At 40.7% G+C, this 25,979-nt stretch overlaps 4 protein-coding genes across 11 annotated transcripts; 2 read left to right on the forward strand and 2 right to left on the reverse strand.

The window, feature by feature from the left end:
* Nucleotides 1-83: 83 nt before the first annotated feature.
* fbxo9 (F-box protein 9) lies at nt 84-4,545 on the reverse strand. The gene is made up of 13 exons (XM_037271764.1): nt 4,349-4,545; nt 2,963-3,034; nt 2,713-2,829; nt 2,581-2,638; nt 2,400-2,496; nt 1,996-2,126; nt 1,801-1,915; nt 1,598-1,716; nt 1,425-1,515; nt 1,243-1,338; nt 928-1,021; nt 641-795; nt 84-434 (listed from the first exon to the last, which is right to left on the reverse strand). Exons 1-13 carry the CDS (start codon nt 4,349-4,351, stop codon nt 326-328), a joined length of 1,257 nt encoding a protein of 418 aa, XP_037127659.1. The 5' UTR covers nt 4,352-4,545; the 3' UTR covers nt 84-325.
* Nucleotides 4,546-4,995: 450 nt separating this feature from the next.
* LOC119134691 (serine/threonine-protein kinase ICK-like) lies at nt 4,996-10,701 on the forward strand. 3 transcript variants are annotated; one of them, XM_037271694.1, is made up of 14 exons: nt 5,003-5,290; nt 5,823-6,081; nt 6,203-6,257; nt 6,997-7,118; nt 7,195-7,274; nt 7,352-7,484; nt 7,638-7,809; nt 7,920-8,087; nt 8,262-8,633; nt 8,715-8,917; nt 9,150-9,292; nt 9,357-9,473; nt 9,859-9,966; nt 10,063-10,701. In XM_037271694.1, exons 2-14 carry the CDS (start codon nt 5,981-5,983, stop codon nt 10,206-10,208), a joined length of 1,920 nt encoding a protein of 639 aa, XP_037127589.1. In that variant the 5' UTR covers nt 5,003-5,290; nt 5,823-5,980; the 3' UTR covers nt 10,209-10,701. The 3 variants fall into 3 exon arrangements, with proteins under 3 accessions (XP_037127590.1, XP_037127589.1, XP_037127591.1); XM_037271695.1 differs by lacking the exon at nt 10,063-10,701 and having other exon boundaries at nt 4,996-5,290; nt 9,357-9,488; nt 9,779-9,901; XM_037271696.1 differs by lacking the exons at nt 5,003-5,290; nt 6,203-6,257 and having other exon boundaries at nt 5,966-6,081.
* Nucleotides 10,702-11,715: 1,014 nt separating this feature from the next.
* gsta.1 (glutathione S-transferase, alpha tandem duplicate 1) lies at nt 11,716-13,983 on the forward strand. 4 transcript variants are annotated; one of them, XM_037271830.1, is made up of 7 exons: nt 11,716-11,812; nt 11,897-12,013; nt 12,533-12,584; nt 12,822-12,954; nt 13,134-13,269; nt 13,338-13,463; nt 13,566-13,983. In XM_037271830.1, exons 2-7 carry the CDS (start codon nt 11,927-11,929, stop codon nt 13,701-13,703), a joined length of 672 nt encoding a protein of 223 aa, XP_037127725.1. In that variant the 5' UTR covers nt 11,716-11,812; nt 11,897-11,926; the 3' UTR covers nt 13,704-13,983. The 4 variants fall into 4 exon arrangements, with proteins under 4 accessions (XP_037127725.1, XP_037127724.1, XP_037127727.1 ...); XM_037271829.1 differs by having other exon boundaries at nt 11,716-11,799; XM_037271832.1 differs by having other exon boundaries at nt 11,749-11,808.
* Nucleotides 13,984-14,023: 40 nt separating this feature from the next.
* Nucleotides 14,024-25,787, reverse strand: LOC119134734 (1-acyl-sn-glycerol-3-phosphate acyltransferase epsilon-like). Of its 3 annotated transcripts, XM_037271769.1 has the most exons (11): nt 25,034-25,783; nt 24,601-24,670; nt 24,410-24,525; nt 24,249-24,338; nt 23,657-23,747; nt 22,341-22,502; nt 20,560-20,683; nt 14,885-14,967; nt 14,695-14,796; nt 14,376-14,463; nt 14,046-14,274 (listed from the first exon to the last, which is right to left on the reverse strand). In XM_037271769.1, the coding sequence occupies exons 1-11, from the start codon at nt 25,250-25,252 to the stop codon at nt 14,232-14,234; spliced, it is 1,188 nt and encodes a 395-aa protein (XP_037127664.1). In that variant the 5' UTR covers nt 25,253-25,783; the 3' UTR covers nt 14,046-14,231. The 3 variants fall into 3 exon arrangements, with proteins under 3 accessions (XP_037127666.1, XP_037127664.1, XP_037127665.1); XM_037271770.1 differs by lacking the exons at nt 14,046-14,274; nt 14,376-14,463; nt 14,695-14,796; nt 14,885-14,967 and adding an exon at nt 16,491-18,883 and having other exon boundaries at nt 25,034-25,787; XM_037271771.1 differs by lacking the exons at nt 20,560-20,683; nt 22,341-22,502; nt 23,657-23,747; ... (2 more) ...; nt 24,601-24,670; nt 25,034-25,783 and adding an exon at nt 15,512-15,638 and having other exon boundaries at nt 14,024-14,274.
* Between the last annotated feature and the right edge of the window lie 192 nt (nt 25,788-25,979).

The raw sequence follows: 25,979 nt of genomic DNA on the forward strand, positions 1-25,979 counted from the left end.
TATAACATCTGACGTTCTCTTGTTGATATTTAATAACACTATGATGTGACGTAGTGTGCATAACATGCTGTCGGGTCAAACAATTGAAACATAAGAAGCATTTTATCTCTGTGTATTTGAAGGAGAAAGTGCACCATGAGACAAAACCATAATGAACATTCATTGCCGGGAACATGCGAACTGGGACTGCTAATTACCTAGAGTTCAAATCACTTTGCAACATTTCTGAAAATCACAAGATTAACCAGTTATTATTATCATGTGCTAGTGTGTTTGGGGTTGTTTAGTGAACCAGGTGGTCTCTGTCGATGATCATCTGGGTGTCTTAGAGTGGCTGATCTGAGAATGCTGTGTAACTCTTGACGCGACCAAAGATGAAAGGTGTGTACATCTTGTTCAGGTCAAATGCACTGATAACAGTTTCCCCAGTCAGCCTGAAAAAGATTATAAAAGTATTTATTACATGTATTTTTTCCTCTGCAAGAATTGGGGATTTTTTTCAAATAAATGTTGAAATGTTATGATGTTTTATTAATTATTGTTCATGTCGGCAATTATGCTTGAATGTTATGAACATAAATTACTACAACCGTTCGCTCCCTTTGCAAGAACAATCATGCTTGTGTTTAGCAGCTCATACTTGTAAGTGATGTGGCAAGAATGGTGGATCCATGCCAGCTTATTGAAACTCTGGCGCCCCCCAGAGGACAGAAGTAGTCCCACGTGGAAGGTGTGCTCGGTCTCAGGGACTGGGTTCCGCCTGCAGAACCGATTCTTTTGCATCTCGGATGATTTCTAGCCATAAGTACACTCACATAAATGATTTGATGCATCAACATTTTAAAACAAATATGTAGTTTATGTTTATAAATCCAAATATGTTGCGGTTCATTCAAGAACTTTCGATTCTTTGTTCAATCATCTCACCTCCTCCTTTCTCTTGCGTACGACTGCGTAAACTTTGGTTTGGTTCTCCGTCTCCTGGGACAGACGGAAGTGGCCGAACTTGACGGCCTCCATTCTGCAGAAGCAAGACAGATGTCACTTGAAATAATAACGTCAGCTTTCATTGACTGACACGCTTGCAATTTCCAACTCAGACTTCTGACTGTGTGTCCTGGTCAAAACTATTTCCTGACAAGGGGTAAAGTCCATTCTAACTCCATTAAACAAAATATGTCACGACAATTCAAAGAATGTGCATTATTATCAGTAAAAAAAACAAGAACAACATTGCCTCACCTGACATTTTGAGTGCGTAAGCGAGGGACAATCGAGAGAGGCTCCTCAGGTGTGGTCACCATGAGCACGCTGCCATCAGGGAAGAAGCGCAAGTACCTGACAAAAACACAAACACACTATATATTGACTTACAAGTTGACAAGAGCTAAAGTAGTGTGTGTGTCTGTGTGTCCCAAATCTACCTGTAGAAGTCGACATGGTGCCAAGGTCGGTAGAAGCCGTCCAGAGATTGCTCTCCTTGACGAATGTACGACGTTCTGCTGATGTAGATGCCTGCTCGGGCAATGTGAGAACAAAGTTTGGAGGAAGGGCAGGGGAGGTGGTCTATCGAAGCATTGCCACAATGCATAGATACCATCAAAACGGACACGGGGCCTCTGCAGGAACATCTCTCTCCAAGACAGGAAGTGTCCCAGCTTGGTGCAGTTGCGCCCCCACACTCTTTGGCAGGCTGAACGCCAAATCTCAGGATCCCTGCCACACAAATAAAAACAGAAAAGTGGTAAACATGAAGAACGCGGTTCTTTTCTAAATGTTGTAATGTTGTGCCGTGCTGACCTTGCACAAATGTAAAAGCCACGACAAACCAGCGACAGCTGCTCGAGGGCTCGCATGTCCAGGTCGCGTGACACAACCCAACGGAATATATACATGAGGATCTCCCGTGGCAAGGCTGCGGAATGCAATACAAAGGTGAGCATGTGGTGACAACCGTGGGGAGCAAAAAGAGGAAATAATGAGGAAGCGTGCTACCTGACAGATGCACCTGAGATTTTTCAAACTCAGGCGAGCAAATCTTAGGAAAGGAAGTGGCCAACGTGAGCTCCTGCTCAAAGTAGGCAACCAGATCCTCAATCTCTCCGTCGGCATCCCTCTCCTCCTTACTGTGATACAACACACAAAGCTGTGTTAGGGAGCCTAGATAATGCAAGACTTGCACATTTTAGAGCGGGTGTTTATTGTGGGCAGCCTCCAGTGCACCTTTGCAGTTATCATGAGAAATTGCCCTTTTGTGTCTTTGGAGTTTGACTCAAAATGGGAGTATTGTATAAAAATTCATTGGTGACCTCCAAACCTTTGAATGGAGTGTCCAAAACTAAGTTGGTGACACCAACGTTTTGAACAAAAGAGCTTAACTACAGCGTGGAGCATCTTACTAGTTTCCCTCAACTTGATTGGCGTCAGGGTGGCTGTAGTTGATCTTTGATTCGATATCGGGCACAAGCTGCATAGCCAGGCGATAGAACTTGATAGCTGCCAATAACAAAAAGCGAGGCATTCAACTGATTGCTCGAGCACATTTACAATCTCACAGATATATTTAAGTCATTTATTCACCCTCATAAAATGCTCCATTCTGCTCTTCCTGAACAGCTCTTAAGAACAGCTCAGCAGCCTAACGGGAAAAATTGTAAAGACTTACAACTCACACAACATTAACAGGCCCAGTCATCAGTTTCGCGGGCATACCTCTTCCTCCCGAGCAATTTCTTGGGTCCTCCTCGAACCCGTGACTCGCAGCAGCCTCGTGTCGCAGCTCGGCTTGAGCTCAGACATCCACTTAGCTCGGAAAGCATTGAGCTGCAGCTGAAACATTAATGTTAGGGAAATGGGATATTAATCATTTTTAATTAAACAAAACAGCCAACATGAAGTTTAAGTGGAATGAGCGCCTTATTCAACAATGAATGGCGGTCTATACTGAGCAAGGCTATTTTACCTCAAGATTTGGGTCATCAGAATTCTCATCTTCCTCCTCCACCGTGCCACCGATATCCACATTGTCTTCAGCCTAGTAAAAGTGAATAAATATTAGCCAGGGCATTTAGCACTGTGACTGCTTAAGCTGCTAACAGATTCAAACTAGTACAGTTATTTGACTGTCTACTTTAAACCAGTGATTCACAATCGGGGTGCCAACAACCCAATTTCGCTCAATTTGTCTGCAAATTAACATTTGTTAACTACAACTGTATCTTTGTTCTTCAACCTATGTGAGCAGTATATGGTGACAGGGAGAATTTGGTAATATGAAATCAAAATGTTTGTGATATAAAATGTGTAAATGTCCATTAGCTCACTAAAGGTTGGGAAGTTCCCAACTAAATATGATAATTTCAAACTACTGAAGTAATGCTACTACATCTATAGTGCATGACCTCTTTGGCATATATTAGCACAGTATCCTTATTAGTACCCTCATTTTTATTCATGATGTACTCTTAGTATATTTAGAAAACCCCTCAGCTATCAAATCTATTATATACAATCTGATTTCATATTCATACTAATTGTGAACGATTTACACAACGTTTTCTTTACTTGGGTAATTTCTTACATGATGCTCAATCTACTAAGCATGGATCTAGTGGATGTTGACATTGAGGAGCTAGTTAACATCCACCACTAGCCAATATTGATCTTGACCTTTCTTTGAATCATCTTGATCAGTTCACTGCCCTGCTGTCTTCAAAAACCCCCCAAGGAGCCTCCCCTGCCTAAAGGACCTCTTTCTGGAATCTTGCATCCTGGTGCCAAGACGGTCAGCTATCTGATGGCGGCTATTCATAGTCAGGCGTTATTATTACCCACTTGAGTTATTATAAAGTGCCCTTGGGTGATCAGAAAGGCACTACACAGATCTGAGCGTTTATTATTAAGTAAAAAGTACGATTTTTAATTATTAATATGACGTTCACATCATAGCGCAACCTGCCAAGTCATATTTGAACGTTTTTGAAAACAAGTTCAACAAACAACAACAGTCCACTCGATTCAACTTTGCGAATTAACTTTGTTTGACAATCTACACAGACATGTGGGAAAACAACACAATTCTCATCAGGCACATTGGTGTTTCTGTTGATGTTATAACACTGAGGTAAACATGACTAAGACAATTATGCTAATGTGCTAATGACATTAGAGTGCGATAAATTGATATTTTAGTGTCTTGAAATGACATGCTGCAAAATATGTCCCAGTGTTGACAAGTGAATTAGTTACTCGTGTACTTGCAGACAGCTGACGACAAACGTGTTGACTAAGCGCTAGCTAGTTGACGTCAATATGAGCGTGCTAACAGCTAACTCGCGCCGTGACATACCATGACAACTTGGCAGAGAAAGTCCTTTTTTGTAAGCGCGCGTGTCTTCAAAAACGTTCAGCGTGGCGTTTACAAGTCACGGTCAGAGAAACGGACTACGCAACGAACATATTTGCGAGCTCGCAAGAACGCAGCCATTTCGATGCGCGCTCCGAGCAGATCTCGGAGAGTTAAGAAATCCGGAAGTCTGCCTGCCTTATTTGGCTTGTCCGTTTACGTTTGCACACGTCAACTTAAAAAATGAAGCCAACTACGTTGTTTGGTTACAAAATTAAATAATAAGTCTTGGAATCTGCAGTAACCTTGGTCAACGATGTGGTCAACATTCAATGTTGTCGTCATACTTTTCGAATGAATTGTACAGCGACAAACTACACTTGCACCCACAGATAGATAGTAGGAGTTAAATTAATACCTTTGTGATATGAACATTTTATCAACGCGATTTTCATGACATATTCGCGATATACTTTTAAATTGCCTGGGTAAACATTGAGATGGGGAAAAGATTTATGACTTAACCAGGGTGGAAAACGACACGCCCACTCACTTCCGCATATGAACAATTTAAGCCCCGCCCTCCAAAACATTTGCACCACATCGTAAGGGATAAACCTAAATTCTATATTTGTATTGTCTTTTTTGAAGGGGGCATTAAAACAGCTAGGTGAACTTGGCGTAGGGAAGATTACAACCAATTCAACATTATATCTTTGGTGCTGTGATTTGTTGTGAAAGTGCTGCAAGTGTTGTATCCAAATATCGCGAGTTTTGTGTGAATCCCCTCTCAACGAGATTGGGCCTGGTTTTGATTACATTTGTGTTGTGTGGAGGACACACAGAAGATGGAGATGACGTTAGCTAATCTGTAAATATGTCATTTTTGCTATATTTTTTTCTCATTTTTTGACTATGTGCTCTTGCGGAATTGAGACGAGGAGGGTGAGAATTGTTTTGATTTTAACTCCGCTCTGTTCTGTTGCATACTGCAGCGTTTGTTCCAACACTTCGCGTGTTCCAATTTGCTCTACAAAACTAGGATCATTCAAGCAAAACGTAGCACACATGTTTGGGGAAAGCGAGTGCGGCAAACAGCAAGTACTGTACAATCAGGAATTGTGCACAATCCTGCTACGTCTATATTCGCTTCCCTGAAATGGTTAACCATTTCAACATTCTCATTACACATTTGTGCATGCTTGTTTGTACATGTCGCGTTACCTCTTGGCGAAGTACAGTTCATACGCCACATTACATTAATTGAAGTAATCCAACTCTGCAACCGATTTAGTCAGATGTTGACGTCCTAATCCTCTTCGAGGGAGGATTTGATGCAAGGTATTATGATAAATTGAACGATGAAAAGGCAAACACGATTGCATTGCAGTGATGTGTTTCCATTTTAGCCCCTACATTGGCTCACCCCATTCGGTATATTACCAATAATCATTTTCCTATGCTTTCACCTTACAAGCCAGGAGGAGTCAAACCCATGACACAATGAGTCCTCCAGCTCCACTTGTGTACTTGGAGTGGACATTTGGCTGCATTCAGCAGCAGCTGGCAAGCAAATCTCAGCTCCTAACCCAGTTGACTTCTGCCCCCGGGTGAGGGTATGGACAGACGAGCACAATGAACAGATACAACACCCTCAAGCAGCTCGGCGATGGCACATATGGCTCGGTCATCCTCGGACGCAACCTGGAGTCCGGAGAGCTTGTAGCCATTAAGAAGTGAGTGTGGGTAGTTTGTACTTGACTGTGTCGCATAACAGGAAAGTGAACTTGAATAATGCATGGCAACGAGAGCAACAATGATAGTATCCCAGTAACCTGAAGTATATTTTCAATTTAGAATGAAAAGAAAGTTCTACTCATGGGAAGAATGCATGAATCTCCGTGAAGTTAAGGTCTGTAAGGCATTCTGTTGCAGTTACACATTATTTCCATAACATCAAATGCGATTCAAAGAAGGCACGAACTTTCATTATTCATGAACACAACACTGCTTGCTTAAGGCAGATTTTGCATTTACATACATTTAACAGTAATTCACATTTTCAGATATTACAGCAGCACTTTCACATTAAACCCTGCTGTCAGCTTTTAAGATGTCACATCTATTCAGGCAGTGAGTGTTGCTAAAGCCATTTTACCACACCTCATGGTTGTAGATAAGATAACTGCAGCTACTCAGTGGCGCCACCTGTTATTCTTCCTCCTTAGGTGAAAAACAAGGGGTATATTTGAGGTGTGGCATTTATTTATCCAAGTGGATGTGAAACACTCAGTTTGTTGTCCTCTCTTTTCACATTCAGAATGTTTTACTCAACCCACAGCAGCTCTTATGAGTCAAAGGTGATTCTTGTGTGCTATTATCAGCCCCCCCCTACCTTGAGCTTCTGTACCCCTTTTCTTAGAGCTTGACTTATAAAAGCAGTAGGAGATTTAGCCCAGCTCGAAAGTACAGCATGTCAAGGCATAAAAAAAGTCCAAATCCCACTACGGCCTCTTCACTAAAATATAGCATGATGATACCTGAACGAACCATCCCTGTGCATCCTGCTTTGTGTTAACAGTTTTTACCTTTCTTTTTAATTGCACGCCTTTATGTAATTTCATGCTAAAGCACTTGTCTTTCCATTTCAGTCCTTAAAGAAGCTCAACCACGCTAACGTGATTAAGTTGAAGGAGGTCATCAGAGAGAATGACCACTTGTACTTTATCTTTGAGTATATGAAAGAAAACCTCTACCAGCTAATGAAAGACAGGTACTGTATGCCCTCAGCATTTGGAAATCCACACTTTTCAATATTTATGTGTTTTTTTTTTCTCTTCTTGCTTCAGAACTCGGTTGTTCCCAGAATCTGCTGTTAGAAATATTATGTTTCAGATCCTCCAGGGCCTTGCCTTCATTCATAAACATGGTATGTTACACGACTGCACCTCTGAAGCACTTTATTAATCGTGACATCAAGTAACCAAATCCGGGCATCTCTTTTAGGGTTTTTCCACAGAGACATGAAGCCTGAGAATCTTCTGTGCATGGGCCCCGAGTTGGTGAAGATAGCCGATTTTGGCCTCGCCCGTGAGATAAGATCTCGACCACCCTACACGGACTATGTGTCAACCAGATGGCAAGTGAATATTGGCTTGAAGATTCGTGCATTATTCACTCAAAAATTATCATCTGCAAAAACTCTTTAATATCTCATTGCACTCATTCTCCCCATACCATATTCCATCAAATATTGTCCTCCGCTTAAATAGAAAAAATTATTTCTAAACAGGTACCGAGCACCAGAGGTCCTCCTCAGATCTATATCCTACAGCTCCCCCATTGACCAGTGGGCGGTGGGCTGCATCATGGCAGAGCTTTACACCCTCAGACCTTTATTCCCAGGCTCTAGTGAGGTGGACACCATATTCAAGATCTGCCAAGTTTTGGGTACACCAAAGAAGGTAACCTTAACAGGATCTAAATTAAGTGTAGCTGAAGTGGAATTGAGTTCCGTTTTAATTAGACCACAAAAGTGAGTGTAAAATGGAGCGTTTGATCTTTCCCCTTCTAGAATGATTGGTCGGAGGGTTTCCAACTGGCCAGTGCCATGTATTTCCGTTGGCCTCAGTGTGTTCCCAGTAAACTAAAGACACTAATTCCTAATGCCAGTCCTGAGGCCATCCACCTGATGACTGACCTTCTTCAATGGGACCCCAAGAAAAGACCAACATCTGCACAGGTGAGATCTGATGGAAACCATCGTGGAATCACTTTTGTGTTCAAGTCTGGCAGACAAGTTTCTTAAACCTAAAAGAAACAGCAAGAAAAAATGCAATACAATAGTTGTTTTCGCACTGCATAGTCTAAATTATTTCAAAAGCGTAAATAATGACTTGCATCATATTGTGCGCAGGCTCTCAGGTACTCGTACTTTCACGTGGGCCAGGCTTTGGGCACCCCTCAGCAGATCCTGGACCAGGGGCGACCCCAGCCTCATCCTTTGCCGGCACAGCCACCATTATTACAGCCCCAACAGACTCCACAACAGCAACCCTTACATCTGAGGCCTATGCCTCCCTCTCAGCCGCCGCCACCGCACGACCAACACTGCACCCCGTCCAGGCCTGTGCAGCAGCTCCAGCCCTCCCCTGTCCCAGCCCCACCAGCGGCATACCAACGCCACGTGGAGCTGGTTCGAGAGCAACAACCAAAGCACCTTCTCAAGCAGGAACCCAGAGAAGGAACACCACACAATCATCTACCTTATATTCTGGACAAGAGCAAGGTAAGACCATTCACAGTCACAATTCATACTTGATATTTTGATCCAGATGTTCATGTTCAATATTTTTTTTTCTATTTACAGACGAGGCAAGAAAGTGACAACACAAACCCGCTGAGCTACCAGATGAAAGCGAAAGGAGGACGTCGCCGCTGGGGTCACGGCACAGGACATCTGAAAGGGGAGGATTGGGACGACTACGAAGACACTGAATTGACGCCGAGCCTTCTGGGGAAAAGCAACTTCTCCAAAGAGAAGTCAAGACAAACAGAGGAGCCGCTTAGAAGGTAAGACGACGAATTCACACAATCCTCTTTTGTTTTGCCTCTTTTTTCATAATTTTATGTGAACTCCAAATTGTAGCACTTCAAGGCTTGGTGGGTCCTTGCACATCTAATGTGTGTGTGTGTGTATAATGTAAACATTATACCACCACATGCTAGGCAGTGTTGAGCTCTAATGGATTTAGATGTTGGAAATTAAGGGAATACATTCCCAAATGCTTGTCCTGTCCTTCAGATATAGCGACATTCTAGACTTCAGTCACCCTAACAACAAAGAAGAAGCACCTTTAAACCTAAACAAGGCGTCAGGCTACCAGGAAGCATCAAGGACTGCATCTGCCAAACAACACTACCTGAGGCAGTCTCGATATTTACCAGGTAACGATTTATAAATGCTAAGCCATTCCAGTTAGGTCTGTTAATCTTTCTTCATGTCCTCCAGGTATCAGCACAAAGACAAATGTGGCCATAAACGCAAATAAAGACATGCCCGCAAGTCATCTTTGGGGTAACAGCAGTATTCCATTTGGTGGTACACTACCAAGCAGAGGTCTTCACGGTAATCTCGCTGTAACTATTGCATATGTTGACTTGTAGATGTATGTCGTGTATTTCGTTATGTTTTCATATGAAAACAGTTGCATTTTTTGTTAAGGTAAGCTGCTATATATAATGGTAAAAGTAGATAGAAAATAGTTTACTAACTTAAGGGGGCAGTTACTTTAATACAACATGTCATAAAATTATAAATACTTTTATCTTGCCATGTCTGTTAAAATTACTGAAAAACGACAAGGTGGGATTTGTTTTAAATGTGTTTTATGGTAATTATTAAATATTCCAAGCAATTACGGTCAGATTGCCTATTTTGTTTATTGCATTTGCTGCTACCATTTTGTAGAATCTTGTATTCATAAATGACTTTTTTTCCCTCCGTTGAAAAGGCACAAACACATTCCCAGGAGGATGCTTGCCAACATTTTACAAAAAAGATGTCGGCACAACTGGTCACAGAGGTCATCAGGGTCCTTCTTTGGAATCAACAGCGTCAAGTTAGAATATTTGTTTTAATTTAAATTGTTATAGATTTTATTGATGCACTAATTGCTTGTCCCATTCTTTTTCTTGTTTGTTTGTTTTTCATTCAGATTATGCAACATGGCGATCTGGTCGGAGCCAGAGAACTGCCTCCACCAACATGGGCAACAAAAGCCCCCCTTATTCATTGCCACGTGCACCAGTACAGACCATTCACGGGCGAATAGACTGGTCTGCCAAATATGGACACCGCTAGTTGCCTGGGAGACACTCTTTAATTTACCTCCAAAGAGTAGACCTAATTGTTTCGTAATCAAAGGCTGTACATACATCTTGACACAGCAATAATATTTGTTTCACGAGATGTACCATGGATGTTGCGTGTATGTATGTATATTTGTGTGAGGTTACATGCAGAAAAAAATGCACCTCGGTAATAGAAATATTTACTCTGCCTGTTGTTACATGTTTTATATGGTTTATTATTGGACCTGTTTACCAACATGTATCAATGAAATGCATATTATGAGGGCACTGCGAGTTGTTTACAATGAATTACTTTGCTACTGTATATTACTTTCTATACAAATCCGTATGTGGCTACTGTATATTACTTTACACATATTGCTTTTTTGCTTTGTGATGCTGAGTTAAGTATTTGCATGTTTGTTTGTTTTTTTCAATTAAAGTGATGGCAGTGATCTAAATATTTTGATTATGCAGTACACCATTACTGAACATTCATTCAATGGTCATGTTTTTCAAATTACATTTTGAAATAGGTGCTGGCATTACCCACCAATCTGTTTCCCATGGCAAGATCATGCATTTATGACCTTTCGTTTGAAAAATGGAGTTCTCAATTCACCTGTAATTCACTAATTTATGTTAGTTTTATTTATTTAAACCTACACAATACATTAAAATGTCTCAATTTTAACACTAAGCAGACTAGCAGTAAACAATGTTTGAACATTTTCTAACTCCATTTTGTTTTTAGTCACTGAAATGCAAACATTGAAGTTTGGGCTATACTGAATTGCAAAAACTAATATGAGCATTCTTTTTTTTTTTAATCCTTGCAACTAAAATAAGCAACAATTTACATTTTAGGTGAGTATTAACAAGAATAACAAGTATTTCTTCTTTCAAATTATTAGAAAAAGGAAGGCAAACTGCCACATGCAGTGCCTCAATTGGATGTGTCTGAAGCTTGGAGCTTGACTTCCCTACGTTTCTCCTACAAATGGGCCTTGAGCTTGTTTGGAGGTTCTAGCAGGGGAGCGCAGCTACTGGTATACCGATGAATGGTCGTCCGACGGGGGGACGTCGTCCGCTGCCACCGAGCGCTGAGCTTCGGGAGGGACACACATGGAGCGGTGAGGGAGGAAGGGGACACCCGCCTAGCCAGCCAGATCAGCCGAATCAACCCTAGCGATCAATGGGGTGACAGATGTCGCAGCCAGATCGCCCTCACATCCACTCAAGTTACAAGCTCCCGTAACAATATAAAACCTACTTGGAGCAAACGTGTCTAGAACACGGTGTTGTAAAACTCTCCCAATGGGTCGTAATTACTACGTAACATACACGTAATATACACGTCTTAATTCTTAAAATGTCAACAAATCGATTCAGAAATACTGAATACTACTGAAAAATACGGAATAGATCGTCGCGGAAAACATTTTCCCAGCATGCTTAGAGGCAAATATGCAAATATAAAGCATTTGTATTGGCTATTCTCTACCAATCACATTCGACTTGAAACACTCCTCACGTCTTCCCCTTTAAATTCCATTTCAGGTTGCATAATCCGCCCACTCTTCTTCCCCAATCTTGAAAAGGTGACGCGAGTAAGTTTGGGAAATGTTAGTACTTGTACTTGATATTATTTGTGAAAGTTTTGATTGTCCATCCTCATATTTCTTTGCAACTTTTCAGACCAACAACTTTGCAGAATTGCAAATAGCCATGGCTGAAAGGGTAAAGCTGCACTACTTCAATGGGAGAGGGAAGATGGAGTCAATCCGCTGGCTGCTCACTGCTGCAGAAGTGGAGGTGAGTCCCGCAGGGAGAGCTACTTTACCAATGGACATTATATACTATACCACTGTATACTATATGTCTACAAACAGCTATTTTTTCATGCTTTTGTAATTCCAATTCGTGCAGTCTCATTGTACTCTGCAAATAATTCAAGTTACTTCTAGTCAATCTAAGATAACATCAAAGATAGAGCATCTGAGCACATTGCATTCACGCTTCTGTCCAGCTCATCCCAAACCAGGCCAGTGTGTGGACTGAGCGTGTCCACGCATCATTTTCAATATTAACATTTCCTTTTTATTGTAAGGTAGTTCTAACATACCTTGGACCTAATGTTTTGCATTTAACCACCATTATTGCAGAACTGCTATAAGGTATTAACTCACCGTGCTATCTGAAAACACTGTCAGTTCTAGGTAGTATAACTCAGAAATGTTCAAAACATTTTTGACCAGTACTACAGTGAATATGTCTAGACATAAACATACACCATATAATGTTATTAACTCGTATGCTACTTGTTGTCCACAGTTTGATGAGTTCTATCTGACAAACAGGGAGCAGTATCTCAAAATGCTGGATGGTGAGTTTTACTTCCCCAAATTTGACGTCGTATGACTATGGACCTGATCCATTTTTAGCAAGTCAGTGTGTTCTTTGAGTGTTGTTGTTTTACAACTTGGTGAACTCAAGTCAATAATGACTTACCTGAGATTAGCCATAACAATGAAATGGCACAAATGACCTTTGTGCAGGTCAACTTTGTCACAATGACTCAGCTTGTTTGACTGGGAGTGGCCCATGAACGCTCTCTTTGTAGATGGAGACCTCATGTTCCAACAAGTGCCCATGGTGGAAATCGACGGAATGAAGCTCATTCAGACTAAGGCCATCTTGAATTACATCGCAGAAAAATACAATCTGCATGGAAAAGATATCAAAGATCGTGTTAAGTATGAACCATAAATCTAATAAATTTGAAACAGTTCTCTAATGTTGAACACAATGTTGGTCTGTTACGAGATATTTGTCCCAATCAGTATATTTGTTTTCCATTTGGAAATAATAAAAATAATGAGGCTGTCATTGTTAGCCGTGAAGACAAAAATTTAACACTGACCCTTGTCCTCAGGATCAACATGTACACAGAAGGACTGATGGACCTCATGGAAATGATCATGATTCTGCCCTTCTCTCAAAACACCAAGACCAAACTGGGCAACATCGAAACCAAAGCAAAAGAGCGCTACCTTCCTGTGTTTGAAAAGGTAGTCTCACAAAAGGCATAAAAGGTTAGCTTGCTCCAGACTGTTTAAAAATGCGGAGGTTGTTGCAGCAACTGTTGGATCACATTTACCTGGTGGGAGGTCGCTTGAGCGTTGCGGATGTGCTCCTAATGGAATGCACACTCATGCTGGAGGAGAAGTTTGTGGGGATCTTTGCAGACTTCCCTAACGTCAAGGTGTGTATGCAAGCAAGGAGTCATTCAAAAGTACTATGGGTGTGTAGACTTTTTATAGCAACTAAAAATGCATGTGTGACACTCACCCGTGTCTCTTCTCAGGCTTTTCAGGGCCGCATGTCGAAAAATCCAGCCATCTCCAGATTCCTGCAGCCGGGAAGCAAGAGGAAGTCTCAGCCCGATGACGTCTACATCAAAACTGTCAAAGAGGTCTTCGACCTAAACATATCATTTCCATAAAATGCCCTCAACTTTCTAAATGACTGAAAGTTAAAAGTTAGTGATGAATTAGATTCAATAGTTCATTAAAGGCAAGATAGAACTAAATAAATCATGCTGCTGTGCTTTGTTCAGTCAAAGTCTGTTGGTTTGTCAGGAAATCAATGCTGCAGTTTCCTCTGGAATTTATGTAACATTTATTTCGTTTTCCTGGTATGACAAATGTTCAAGACAGTTTTCACCTGATTTCCTCTCAGGACCTTAGTACATCTATTAATAAAAATATGATGCAACAATCAAACAAATGTATAGTTTTCTTTTTTTATTGTGAGCATGTGTCAGTTACAATTTTTTAGGGTTTTATTTTTTTTTTAGTATTGCGCGGAGGGATCAAATGCTCTCACCGTCGGTTCCTCGCCATGCTCAAATTCATGCAAAATATCGAGCCGCTTGGAATTTAAGCAAAGTAAAAATGCTTGATCTGTATTATGAAAATAAAATTCGGAATCATGTATCATGTTGGAATGCTTTTCCGCGTCTCCTCTTCAATCACACCACCATCACAAGCAAAAGTCGGAACACCATCAACAAACTGCGGAAAGAAAGCGTCCACCGTGATACAAATGCTACTTGTGTGGACTTTGAAACAAGTCAGACAAATGTGTGTTTATGGATCACAAGTTTAATTCTGACCTTAGAATTGTCATAATTCCAGCTGGCAGCAGTTTGCCAGACTTCTTGTACCTGGTGCCCATCACCACGGCAAGGAGCCCGGAGGCGACTGCAACAACACAATTGAGGGAAAATTGAGCACTTTGATTTCATGTGCATCCAAATCAAGCCATTGCGTCTTCAAGTTGGTGTTTACATTGGACTAATCTACTATATTAATACATATTATGTGTATTCGAATTACTTAATCTTTTTTTTTTTTAGCTTTTCCCAGATACACACACACACACACAACTATCTGTACTTGTAAAAGAGTGAGTGTTTTCCCTCTGATACTCACACAGTGACACCTTGATGTCAGTGGGCTTGTTGGAGATGTTGTAAGCGCCAAAAGCAGACAATCCACCGAAGACCAAGCCGGCCATCAGAGACATGACACTGCCTTGAAAAGGCACACGATGCTGATCACGACTTGTTTTTTTCTTCTTACATGAGAGATATCACTAAAGAAACTTAGTATGTATCTCAACCTTTTCTCTTGTAGCCCATATATCCTCCCAGCAAGATGGCAGCAGCGTAGCCATATCCAACCCAGTCAATGGCCATTGCGAATCTGTGCACACAGTTCAGTTTGAATTGGTTTAAAATTGGTCTTGCACTACAAATTTCTGTGCAGTTGTTGCACTTTTTTTTAATAACCAAAATAATTCACTAAATGGTGCTTTTACAGTACATTCCTTGTTTTATTACTTTTTGAACCAAATACCACCTCGTCCCCCAATTATAGCGCCATAATGACAAATATTAAATTACTGTTTTATCACAACACTGCAAGTTCTGTTGAATGTTGCTCTTGGGGTGCCCCCATGTGGTCACTTAGCCCAAGCAAGTGCTTTATTGAGTTCTAATTTAGTTCGGCTCTGCAGACCACGTTACATTACAGTGTACAGTAGATGTGACATTGTACTGCTCCAAAATGTTTTTTTAGCTGTGACACTTTCTTCAGTTGGCCACTAGATGTTGCTGTTGATTGAACATTATAACGCAAGGCACAAATCACTGTATTAACTGTACGGCGACGGTTTTTAGAAACAAAATGTTAATTACATGGATGTACTGTATGTCATACTGCATTTTCAGACTTTATAAGAACATACCTTGCGTTTAAACGAAGTAAAAGTCCAGGAAAACGCTCCTACTGCACTATACTTCCGTTTTCATTAGGACACAATTGCACGCATGCGCAGTATAGACCGTGTTACATTCACGTACAGCACTCAAAGTAGAACGTTAGCATTTTTCAAAAGTTTACTCAAAAAGTCCCTTTTCTAACCGAAGAAAAACTGCCCCAGAGCATAATTTTACCACCATCATTATTCAATACAGGTTTGGTCTACTGCCCGAAACATATAGGTCCAATTCGTCGTGGATACAATGGGGTGTGTAGACTTTTTATATTCCGTAGGAAGGATTTTAATGGGGGAAAAAATCATTTTCATTCCACTATTCCCCCCATTATTTCAAATAAATTAAAAATCAATCAAGCGTGGTTTCCCTTTGAGAATGTGAGTCCATACGACCAGTAGAAGGGCGGAGGCTGACAAGCGCATTTCAGAACTGGTATAACAGGACTCTTTCTCAGTGAGTTGGATTAAAGAATGGAGTAGGCCGATGGCCATACTCTGACAGTCTGTATAATAACATCTTCGAGGAAAATAGAAAATGATCTCTGACAGGGAAAAGGTTTTATGGGCTATTGAATGATGATAACCACTTATGTGTTACTTGCATTCCTGAAAAGAACCAATCCATCCATTTTCTTCGACACCACAGGGCAGAGTGAGACATCCATTTACAATCAGTCATACAGTGCCTATGGACAATTTGCTAACTACTTGCATCACCATAATAATTTCAGCATTCCTTAAAACAAATAAATTTTAAAAAGCTAACAAAAAACACTAAGAAAGTTAATGGAGCATGATGAAATGGCACATTTAACAGAATGTCCCTAGCGGGCAGAAAGACAAACTAATTCATCAGTGCAGCCAAGTGAAACAATGCAGAAATGCACTGGGAAAAGTGTCACTCGGGCACTTTTGCATCTTTGTTTGTAACACACACACATACACAGTGAATCTTTCCAAGGGAAGGGGGACACTTTATTCCAATGAGGCTATATACCCATACCCACAACACATTAACTTGGCATTTAGTCAAAACCTGTAAATCATACAGTATCGCATTTCTGAGCAAAATAGGCCACTACAAGTGCAGAGTGTGAGCGCACGGGGCCGCTGAACGCCTCGGTGACGTCAACACTGCAAAGAGCCGCTGAGGCCCTCCAGCTGAGGGAGGGATGAGAACCCGCTCCTCCAAAGAGAAGGCACACGTTTGCGCAAAGAGTTGGCATTTGTAAATGCTGTCTACAGAAAAACAATTCCTGACAGGATAAAAGTTCTTATAAAATATCATGAAAAAAGGTCATATAGGAACGAGGAAGATGACTGAACTGAGTGAGGTATTGCAGCACAGTGTAAAAACTTGACATTTACCTTAAAATAGACCTCTGACCAACTCCGGGATTGCAAATTTGCAAAGTGAGTTACGGAAAAAAGGAGACACAGTAGAACATAACGACAATTCACAGACTGCTTTACACGATAGAGTATAATACAAATGGCTTTGAGTTTACATGGCTTTGTAAGCTTTTTTGCTTTAAGCAAGGTAGATCTTTTCATGTAACATGGAAACGAAAACAAACATTCAAGACTAGTAAAGCCATATAGATTCCAGACAAAGTGGCAATGGTAAACATTGCTTAACTTAAAACACGTCGAACATTGTGGCAGCAAAGATTTGGCAAGTTACTTTTTTTCTTTTACTTTGTACAACACTTTATTTATAATTCCCTCTGAGGGTCATTTTAAATGCACATCTATGATGCAACAATCAAATATGATTCGTATATTATATGAGCGTATTTTATCAATTCCACTGAGGGTTTTAAGTTTTTTTATTTTATTTTTATATTTTGCATGGTAGGCCACAACTTATGCTTTGGCCACTTGCATATAACCTGCTGTTCGTATATTCTGCAGCCCTGCTATAAGTGGAACAATTTTTATAGTGACATGCACTCATGAGATTAATTCTCATGATGCCTCAACTTGTCATCTTCAACATAATGCAAACATTTATTCAACAGCTTTAATTCAACATTCATTTGAACTATTAAAGCCAAATATTTATACTGTGTAAAGTGCCGCAGTTGTTAAACTGATAAACCCTTCCAAGTCCCGTAAAGTAGAATGATGTTGCATTCGCCACACCCAAAGTTATTTGAATGTTCAAGTGGAACCCCTAAAGTACAACAACCCAAACATCAAACAATTAGGAGCAAACAAACATGCTTATGGAAAGCATAAGGAAGCCAAAGTTACCTGGCGAAAACAATTTCACTTGTACGGACTAATTTGACGGAGCAAATTACACAACCACGTCTCATACAGCTGTTTCTTCCCTCCCTCTCCATGTTTCAAAGCACGCATTGTCCCCCCCCCCTATTTTTTTATTAAGTGTTGAGCTATTGATATTTTTATAACAATTAAGGAGGGTAAAATCTAACTGAAAACACTGCCAAATTGTTAGTTTCTGACGATTTGATGGTGACAGTCTTAAAGCGATAATCTCCTCTCACATTCTTTTCGACATGAGGAATTAGTGTTTTGTTATTCTTAAGTCAACCCTATCAAAGAACACATATGGTGTTCGACTTTGGAGGTTCCACAAGACTCAACCAAAAAAAAAAAAAAGAAGATCAGAACAAACTCAGTGCAAATTAGGAACGTGGCACTTTGTATTTAGAACACCAACACGTAATTCATAAACTCAATTTGAAGAATAAATTGACTATTAGCATCAAAGATAGTCAAAGAGAGAAATTGGCCAATTTCTGTTGGAACAAGGAAGAACAAGCAAGGACATGTTTGGCTGATGAGAGCGAATTGGGAGGTTGGGGGTGGTGAGTTGATTATGCGACTATTTTTGGCTCGTCTGAGGAATTTCATGTAGTGTCTTTTGAACAAATCCACTGTTGTTTCCCCAAAGTCTGCAAATTTTAGGAAAACAAGCAGTAACGCAAGACGAATCATTCTTTGCATGATTTCAGCACAGTGAGTCACGCGCTGAGTGGGCGTGTGCGCCGGCTGCGTGATTGTACCGCAGTATTCGACTGCTGCAACACAACCTGTGCCGGAATACTGAAACGAGGCGCTGCTTTTACGCGCCTTACAGCCATACGTTAAGGAAGTAAATTGACCCAAAGCCAACCTAGAAGAGTGCCGTACACCCAGGTCCTCCAGTACACCTTCCTGCCGGTGTCAGTCAGCAGCAGAGGTAGCGTCAGACCCCCCAAGACGAGCACGGCCGGGAGGGTTTTGCGGAGTCCCAGCGGGGAACGTCTGCCCTCCCCGGGGAAGCTGCATAGTTTGCCTCCATCACCACCCTCGTAGAAATCCGCCAGCAGCCTTTGAAAGACGAGAGACATCTCTGAGGAATTCTTCTCAGGCGCACAAAAGAAACTGCAATTTACCACTTCAAAATGCCTCCTAATCATCATATTGAACCAGCACCATTTGCACATGTGGTGATTATCACACATGCGTTATTCACAAGGGGAATCAAGGAAGCGATTGAAAAAACAGTCCAGGACGCACCAATCTATTTGATCTGCATATATGATTGAATAGATTGTTACAATGCAGCCAACTCTTCACTAAGTAACTTTTGCTGCTTTCATCTGGTTTATTTTATTCTTCTATTTTTATCCCTCTTCGGTACACTGCACACTTAGTTTTTTTTTTTTTTTTGCTTGATCCAGTGAATTTCCATTCTGTGGGATCAACAATCCATTTTCTAAAGCGTTTATGCTTGTGGATATTCTCACTGAACTAAACCATTTCCCTCTCGGGACATTGAATCGATTGCAACCGGACTCCTCTGTCTTAGAAGACATATGGCCTCGCATCCGAGAAGGCTCATGCAACAAGGCTTGGTTAGGTCTGATCAGCCTGCACTGGTGTGGGAAAGCCAACTATTTATGTTCCAAGTTGGAGGTAGGCCCTACCACATATAAACATAGTGGCAGCATAGGTCAAATGGACTCTGCAAGTCATTACGATGGAGAGAAGGCAGGAATGCAATTACAGAGATCCCGTACTGGAAGACTCAACATTCTTTGCTGATTTTGGATTAGTTCCTAAAAGAGGTGAAAGTAAAAAGTACTATAGGGCTGGCTAAGACGAAGCACCCTCTCCATAGCTCAGAGGCAAAAGTCTCTACAATTTGTGTCAGGTCATCATAGTTGCTGTCAAGCTTCTCCTGCACTCCTAATGACTGGCTTCAAATTATAGACGTGGTAAATGATGCAGTTCTGCAGTGATACAGGTGTACTTGGAAATGATTTGATATATTTTTTATTTCATTAACAATTATTTATTTTCTGCAGATATATTGTCTGCTAATTGAAAAAAGTAATAAAGACATCAAGAATTGAAATTGTAGTGCAGACATCAATAGTAAGTCTTTACAGATAAGTGTGTGTTAAACTGATTTTGAAAAAGTAAGACACACTTATTAAATTGAAGTGTATTTTACTATAATTCACCTTACAAGCTGGATACTTTGTGTAGCACAGCTGACAGATAACCACAGGAACTGAAGCCAGATGAATAAACCTTCATGGATTTTTTTTTTAAGCCTTGAGTTTTCTTTCAGAATAGCCCCGCAAATACGACCCATTGAATGGAAATAATTCCTATTCAATATGCGCACATAAAAATTCATACAAATTTGATGTTGAAAAAAAGTGGCTAATGCCAACATAAGTCTAGTAAAGCTTTCTTTTATTAGTAATGGTTCTTCATAAAAGAGGTTATAGGTGAGACCAACCCTCATCAATATCTGTAAAATATTGTGTCCACTGAGAAATTAAAAGAAAAAAAATCAATGGTAACAGTCGTTCATAGTATGCGAAGCAAAATATTTTTCTCATGTTATTACTGAGTTGTGTTTGCCCCGATTTTTTTGTTTGGGTTGACTGTGACATCAGTCAAGCAGGACGGGATGCATCAATAAGAGAGCGTGCAAGCAAAACAGAACTGCTGGTTTGCTTGATGATTGAATTCGCTGCACGTACACTCACCGGTCCTTGATTTCAAAGCGCTCGTGCAGCCACCTGCGGAAGAAGTGCGGCTCGGGAGGAATTTCCTTGACATGCACACGCTCAAAGTGGATGTGGACTCTCGGACATTCTTTGCACAGGAATTCTGCAGAGCAAAAAAATACAACAATAATAAGAAGACTAAACAAAAACAGGAAGAGTCTTTCAACGGAGCAGCACGTAAAGAGTGAATCAGTTGCTTTTGAGTGAAGTCTGGTTGTGCGCCGTGTGGTGCCGCCAGCCGTAAATGGAGAACAATTTGGATTAGCCTTACTGAAGAAGAGTTGAATCAAATCACACCTCCAGCAAGGTCACCATCACCTAGGGAAATCAAGGATGGAACGACAAAGTATCTTGGCACTTAACAGCTTAAACGAGTTTTATCGAGATTCAGAACTTCCCTTGGATCCGATGGGACCAGATGTGATACAATAAAACAGAAGCATAAAAAAAATGACTAGCTGATTTGAGGAGACATGAGAGCGATACAAGTGTCGGAACATGTCAAATGGGATATCTGTACTGCAGTACAGTGAGGTCATACTGAGTAAATCATTAGCGTTGTCACTCTCAAGTCAAATAATATAATTCAAAACAAAACACCACAAGTGACCAGGAAAGTGCGAACGCTCAAGGCTACACGTGAATCTCCTGAGAATTTAAACTTCCTGTTTCCACAACAGCCAATCGTATCCGGCAAACTTGGTGCAGCGGCCAAGAGGGGAAACCTAGTGGAAGTCAACAGCAGAAAGCCGTTTTACTTCGAGCCTGACATGAAATATGGACTGTGAATAAACACTGGAGTGGAAAAAAAAAAAGTCTTGGACTAGGACTTCCTTGCTTTCATGGGGGTAGGCATCATGTGTTTTTGAGTTGTTAGGGCTGCTGAGTCTGACCACGGGTTAACTTCAGAATAAAACCTCACTAAGGCATCAAGTGCAGTTGGGTCATTTTTCCCCACCGACTAATTACTGCAGTCCAAGCGGCACGCATCAAGAAGATACTGATGACCGGTCCACAAAACACGCAGATTAGCTCAATTGTTACAACTGTATTTTGCCACTGAAAATCTCAACAAAGGAGTTATCAATCCATTTCCAATGTGTGAGATTACATACACTCATTTTCTTGATTTCAGTTCGAACCTTTAGATGTTCGATATGACTTAACCAGCATGGAATGTAATCATTATACATTTTATTCAAATTTGTTTTTAATTATAAAAACATTTGCAAGCCAAAACCAACTTTCTTGTTTATTATTCTTTGATTATACCTCCTGTGTCTGAGTCATGAGCATGCACGTACACTCACTCACTCGACCAAAGTCACCTTCGCCTCATGACATCAGGAAGTGCGTGAGGAGGAAGACGTTTTGGCCACTTAATCTTTTTGGTGTTGTTTATTCCTGACAGTGAGGGGATGTTTTTTCTAAATACTGCTGGCAAATTGCAGTAATGAAAAAATCCAAAACAAGGAGTCAAGCTGCTTACAGGAAGCCCGCAACGGCAGTAGGTAATTTTGGCTTTGTGATTAATTCCTGAGGGCCTTGTTAGAATGTTGAACGTTGCCGAATCGATCGTACAACAGCCTGCTTGGGTGTGGAATTGCTGATTAACAAAGAATGCTTGGCATTTCTTCTTCCTAACAGTTTTTAAAGTGGCTTTGAAGTGAGCAATAATTTGCAATCCACAATTACTAGAATAACTACAAAACAATTAAGTTAAATGAAATCAAGTGATGATGAGCAGCAGTGACATGTACCTGGCATTGAAGGCGCTGGTTTTCTTTGGCGGTCGGCGCCAAGCGTTCCCTCGTAGGCCACCGTGACGTCATACACGGCATCCAAGTGGCCCCTCATGGTCTCGAGGGCGATGTGTGAAGCTTTCATTCGGGGCGTTAGTGTGTGTCGCAGAACCGCCAGCCCTGCACAAAAAAAGACATTTATTTACTTTAGTGTGGGTTGGACTGGATCTCTGGCAGTGTTTGGGAAGCATCTCATTTCCACACACTATGCTTCTGAGCTACATGTGTATGCAGCTCATATTTTATTTATTGCATGGCTCTTATGAGTTCATAGAAATACTCTGAACTTCAAATTGCAAGACTTTGGCGGATGCTTGACTTGCCGAGGGAGAACCCATCACATATAAAAAACAAAGAAAAATCAAGTTTTTTTTTAATTCTTCTTAATGCTTAGTAGCTGACATGAATCTAGATGATGTCATGCTGTCCAGGCGCAGGTGGTCTGCAGTTTGCAAAGTATCATGTAACTGGAGAACACAGTCAGCCAGCGAAAATGCTTGGGCTGAGAGGTCACTTACTGTGCAGTACGTTCAGTGGGGAAGCGGCGCGCTGTGTGTTCACTAATGCCTCACAAACAGCAGATAATGTCATGTGCATGTCAGCTCCTGTGAGTGATTTGGATTAATGGTGTGGGGTGACATTAAAGCTGGGACTCTGAGATACATTCTATTTCACAGAGAGGGGTGAGCATGACCTCGATGTCAGATGAAACGCGTTAAAGCATAAAATCCAGGAAAGCCAAAAATGTTTTAAACCAATCATCTATTTTATTAAACAACTTTCCTTTTGATTAGATAAAATTTTTGATTAGATAGTCTAAAGTCTGCCTCACACCAAGTGGCAAAGGTTTGCGAGTGCATATAGAAAATGTTTTTCTTTTGCCACGGTTCATTCAAAGTTGCAAAGATCTTTGGTTAAGCATCATTATAAGATGTGTAGTGCTTTTTATTCAGCCATTAGCTTAGTTTAAACAGTTAAAGGACTCCAGAAAGGATGCTTTCAATTTCCATCATTTCCTCCTGAAGAAACGGTATTAAAACAAACTGGAAGTTGACCACTCTATAACGCGTTGTGTTGAACCTTTCATTTCAAAGTAAATAGTGGCGCATGTAGCAATAAGATCTTCTGCATTTATATTGTAAATGTTTTCAGTATGTCAGTGGTCAAACAGTTGCTTGCACCAATGACCAGAGCTCTTAGACAGTTCTTTACAGACTGCGTGTGTCATCAGCACGCCGCAGTGCAGGCATCGCGGCTCGCTGTTAAGGCGGTACCTTCTTTCGTAGCAAAGGCCTGACTGTCGGTGATAACATTCTTGAGCTCGGGATTATAGCGTGTTCCTTCTGGGAAGATGACGAGGTACATCTGCGGGAAGAGAACATTTTAAATTAAACGCTTTAACTTTGGACTCCGGGGGCAAAAAGGCGGTCAAGGAGAAAAATATAAAGCGGATCCATTACTATTGCGAGAGCGCTTAATGTCCATTATGGTCTCCAGTGCAATTTATGTACAATACAGTACTGACACGCAAACGCTCATGCGCACGCACGTAAGCACGCACACACATTAATGAAAACATTTGAGTCGGGGAAAAACGCAATCATGTTCTATGCAATAACACTAAAATGAAAACCATTTAGTTCAGGGCGCCATATAAGGAAAACATTTGTTTGGTTCCAGAAACCTTCTGATACAAATGCATACATACAAACAAATCATTTAATCAAATGCAGAATAGTTGATTTCTTTGCTTAAAAAAATGTGTTTGGCTAATTATTTTGTCCTTTCATTCTGGTGTCAAAATCCACAATAAATAATGTTGTAATACAGTTAGTTATTTAGTTAGTCAGTGTTGGTTATTCTTACTGGTGCTCCTGACTGATTCTGAGAGACAAGCTTCTTCATCATAGCCTCTTGGTTGAACTTGGCACTTCGTTTTACGTAGATCCCACCATGCTGACACAAAAAGAGCAACATGATGACGAGTGGACAAATCTGACATGAAAGCACTTACACAGGGGCATTACCTGAGAGAAATACCATCCGTAGAGTGGTAACCACTTGAGTCCATCTTTAAGAACATATCTGACATGACCGAGGGCACTCTGCCTGATTGCCAACATGTCAGCAATGATCCAGTCCGCTAAAAAAGAGGTTCAGAGAGCCTAAGTTGCAAGCTTCATTATGTTTAAGGCACATGTACATACACATGGTTTACCTGTACATTGATGATTGGACATATAGATCACATTCTCTTTCTTTTTTGGTATATCGCCATATATGATGATCTAGAGTGGAAGGAGAGCAGATTCAATTTTTTTTTTTTTACACACTGTTATGTTTTGTTCTTCATTTATGGGTAATTTCATTTATTCCGTAGCATGATAGTGCCTGAAATCTATAATCAACTTTTAGAACATTATATTTTAGTGTTCGTAAAGAGTTGTTACTACAAGTATGCTTGATGTTTTTTGCACTCTACAGGTGTTCTATGAAGAGGTGTGGCTGCAAACTAAAGGAATGTAACCTTTCTTAACCGGGTTATCTGGTTTTGCTTGAAGACTGAGAATCTCATTAAATTTAAAGCATGCAACATTCATGTATTCACAAATGTTATTTAGTGCAGGTAGACAGGCATAACTCATACTTGCCTCCACTCCCGTGTAATTCTCGAAGAAGAAGAGGACCATGCTCTGGTAGATGCAATACAGTCTGTCATCTAACGTGTGGTACAGTCTGACCGGTAAAAGAGTGGAGAGGATGCGCCAGGCACCCCAAAAGAGCAAATAAACCGGGGCTGTGCCCAGCATGACGGTGGCCGGAAACCAGTACCGGAGCGAGTACGTGTGCACGACGAAGGAGAGGAGCATGTTGTCACTTCACAACTTACTTAACAAACACACACAAAAAAAGTTTCCAACTCCCTGACTACACTTGCTTTTCCTCACCCACTTCTGGCCTACTTATTAAACCACACCTGCCCGCACCAATCAGAATTACATAGTAAATCAAGTGAGGGACAGGCTAAAGCTAACTTTAACCTTGTGTGCATGACTCACTAAGCCGATCCGGGCTTCAATTACTCTTGAATACTGGCGTACTAAAACAAAATATATATCTTATAGAAAATATTTTACGTTATAGAAGTAACAGGATACCCCAGAGCACGAGTGTCTTCTGTACAAGTTAGTCCTAACCGTTAGCCGACTCTATAAAGTATCTTGTAAGAAAATAAATGTTCAAATACAAGCGACACTAAAACATCATTTATCGTAGGAAAGCTGGTCTGAGTGTTAGTTTAGCGGTCGCAAAGGAGCAAAAACTGAATAAAAAGTAGTTGTTTCTTCTTATCGGTTAGCTCGTTAAGACCTAGCTTCCGGCAGCAAACGTCATACACACTTCCATACGTAGCAACTCTACGTCACAAGAGTGAATATGATTGGTCCAATACATTAATGGGCGTTCCTCATCTTAAAGAGACATGACAGTAAAGTAAAACCAGTCAGTCGAGTAATAGCGTACTTTACTGTATTTTGTACTTTACTGTATTTTTTATGTATTATAAAAATAGATAAAAATATATTGAAAATATATTGA

Source organism: Syngnathus acus, chromosome 15 (genome assembly GCF_901709675.1).
Source record: "Syngnathus acus chromosome 15, fSynAcu1.2, whole genome shotgun sequence".
Lineage (NCBI taxonomy): Eukaryota > Metazoa > Chordata > Actinopteri > Syngnathiformes > Syngnathidae > Syngnathus > Syngnathus acus.

Excerpts from the sequence above, each read along its gene's own strand:
- fbxo9 (XM_037271764.1), bottom strand. Across the intron at positions 2,497-2,580 it reads GAATGGAGCATTTTATGAGG|CTATCAAGTTCTATCGCCTG; the intron begins GTGAATAAATGA and ends TGTTATTGGCAG. Across the intron at positions 2,127-2,399 it reads AATCAAGTTGAGGGAAACTA|TAAGGAGGAGAGGGATGCCG; the intron begins GTAAGATGCTCC and ends GTTGTATCACAG.
- LOC119134691 (XM_037271694.1), top strand. The coding sequence starts at position 5,981 with ATGAACAGATACAACACCCTCAAGCAGCTCGGCGATGGCACATATGGC. Across the intron at positions 7,485-7,637 it reads GACTATGTGTCAACCAGATG|GTACCGAGCACCAGAGGTCC; the intron begins GCAAGTGAATAT and ends ATTTCTAAACAG. Across the intron at positions 9,293-9,356 it reads GCAGTCTCGATATTTACCAG|GTATCAGCACAAAGACAAAT; the intron begins GTAACGATTTAT and ends CATGTCCTCCAG.
- gsta.1 (XM_037271830.1), top strand. The coding sequence starts at position 11,927 with ATGGCTGAAAGGGTAAAGCTGCACTACTTCAATGGGAGAGGGAAGATG. Across the intron at positions 12,014-12,532 it reads TCACTGCTGCAGAAGTGGAG|TTTGATGAGTTCTATCTGAC; the intron begins GTGAGTCCCGCA and ends TGTTGTCCACAG. Across the intron at positions 12,955-13,133 it reads GATATCAAAGATCGTGTTAA|GATCAACATGTACACAGAAG; the intron begins GTATGAACCATA and ends CCTTGTCCTCAG.
- LOC119134734 (XM_037271769.1), bottom strand. The coding sequence starts at position 25,252 with ATGCTCCTCTCCTTCGTCGTGCACACGTACTCGCTCCGGTACTGGTTT. Across the intron at positions 24,526-24,600 it reads GTCCAATCATCAATGTACAG|CGGACTGGATCATTGCTGAC; the intron begins GTAAACCATGTG and ends CCTCTTTTTTAG. Across the intron at positions 14,464-14,694 it reads TGACATCAAGGTGTCACTGT|TCGCCTCCGGGCTCCTTGCC; the intron begins GTGAGTATCAGA and ends GTGTTGTTGCAG.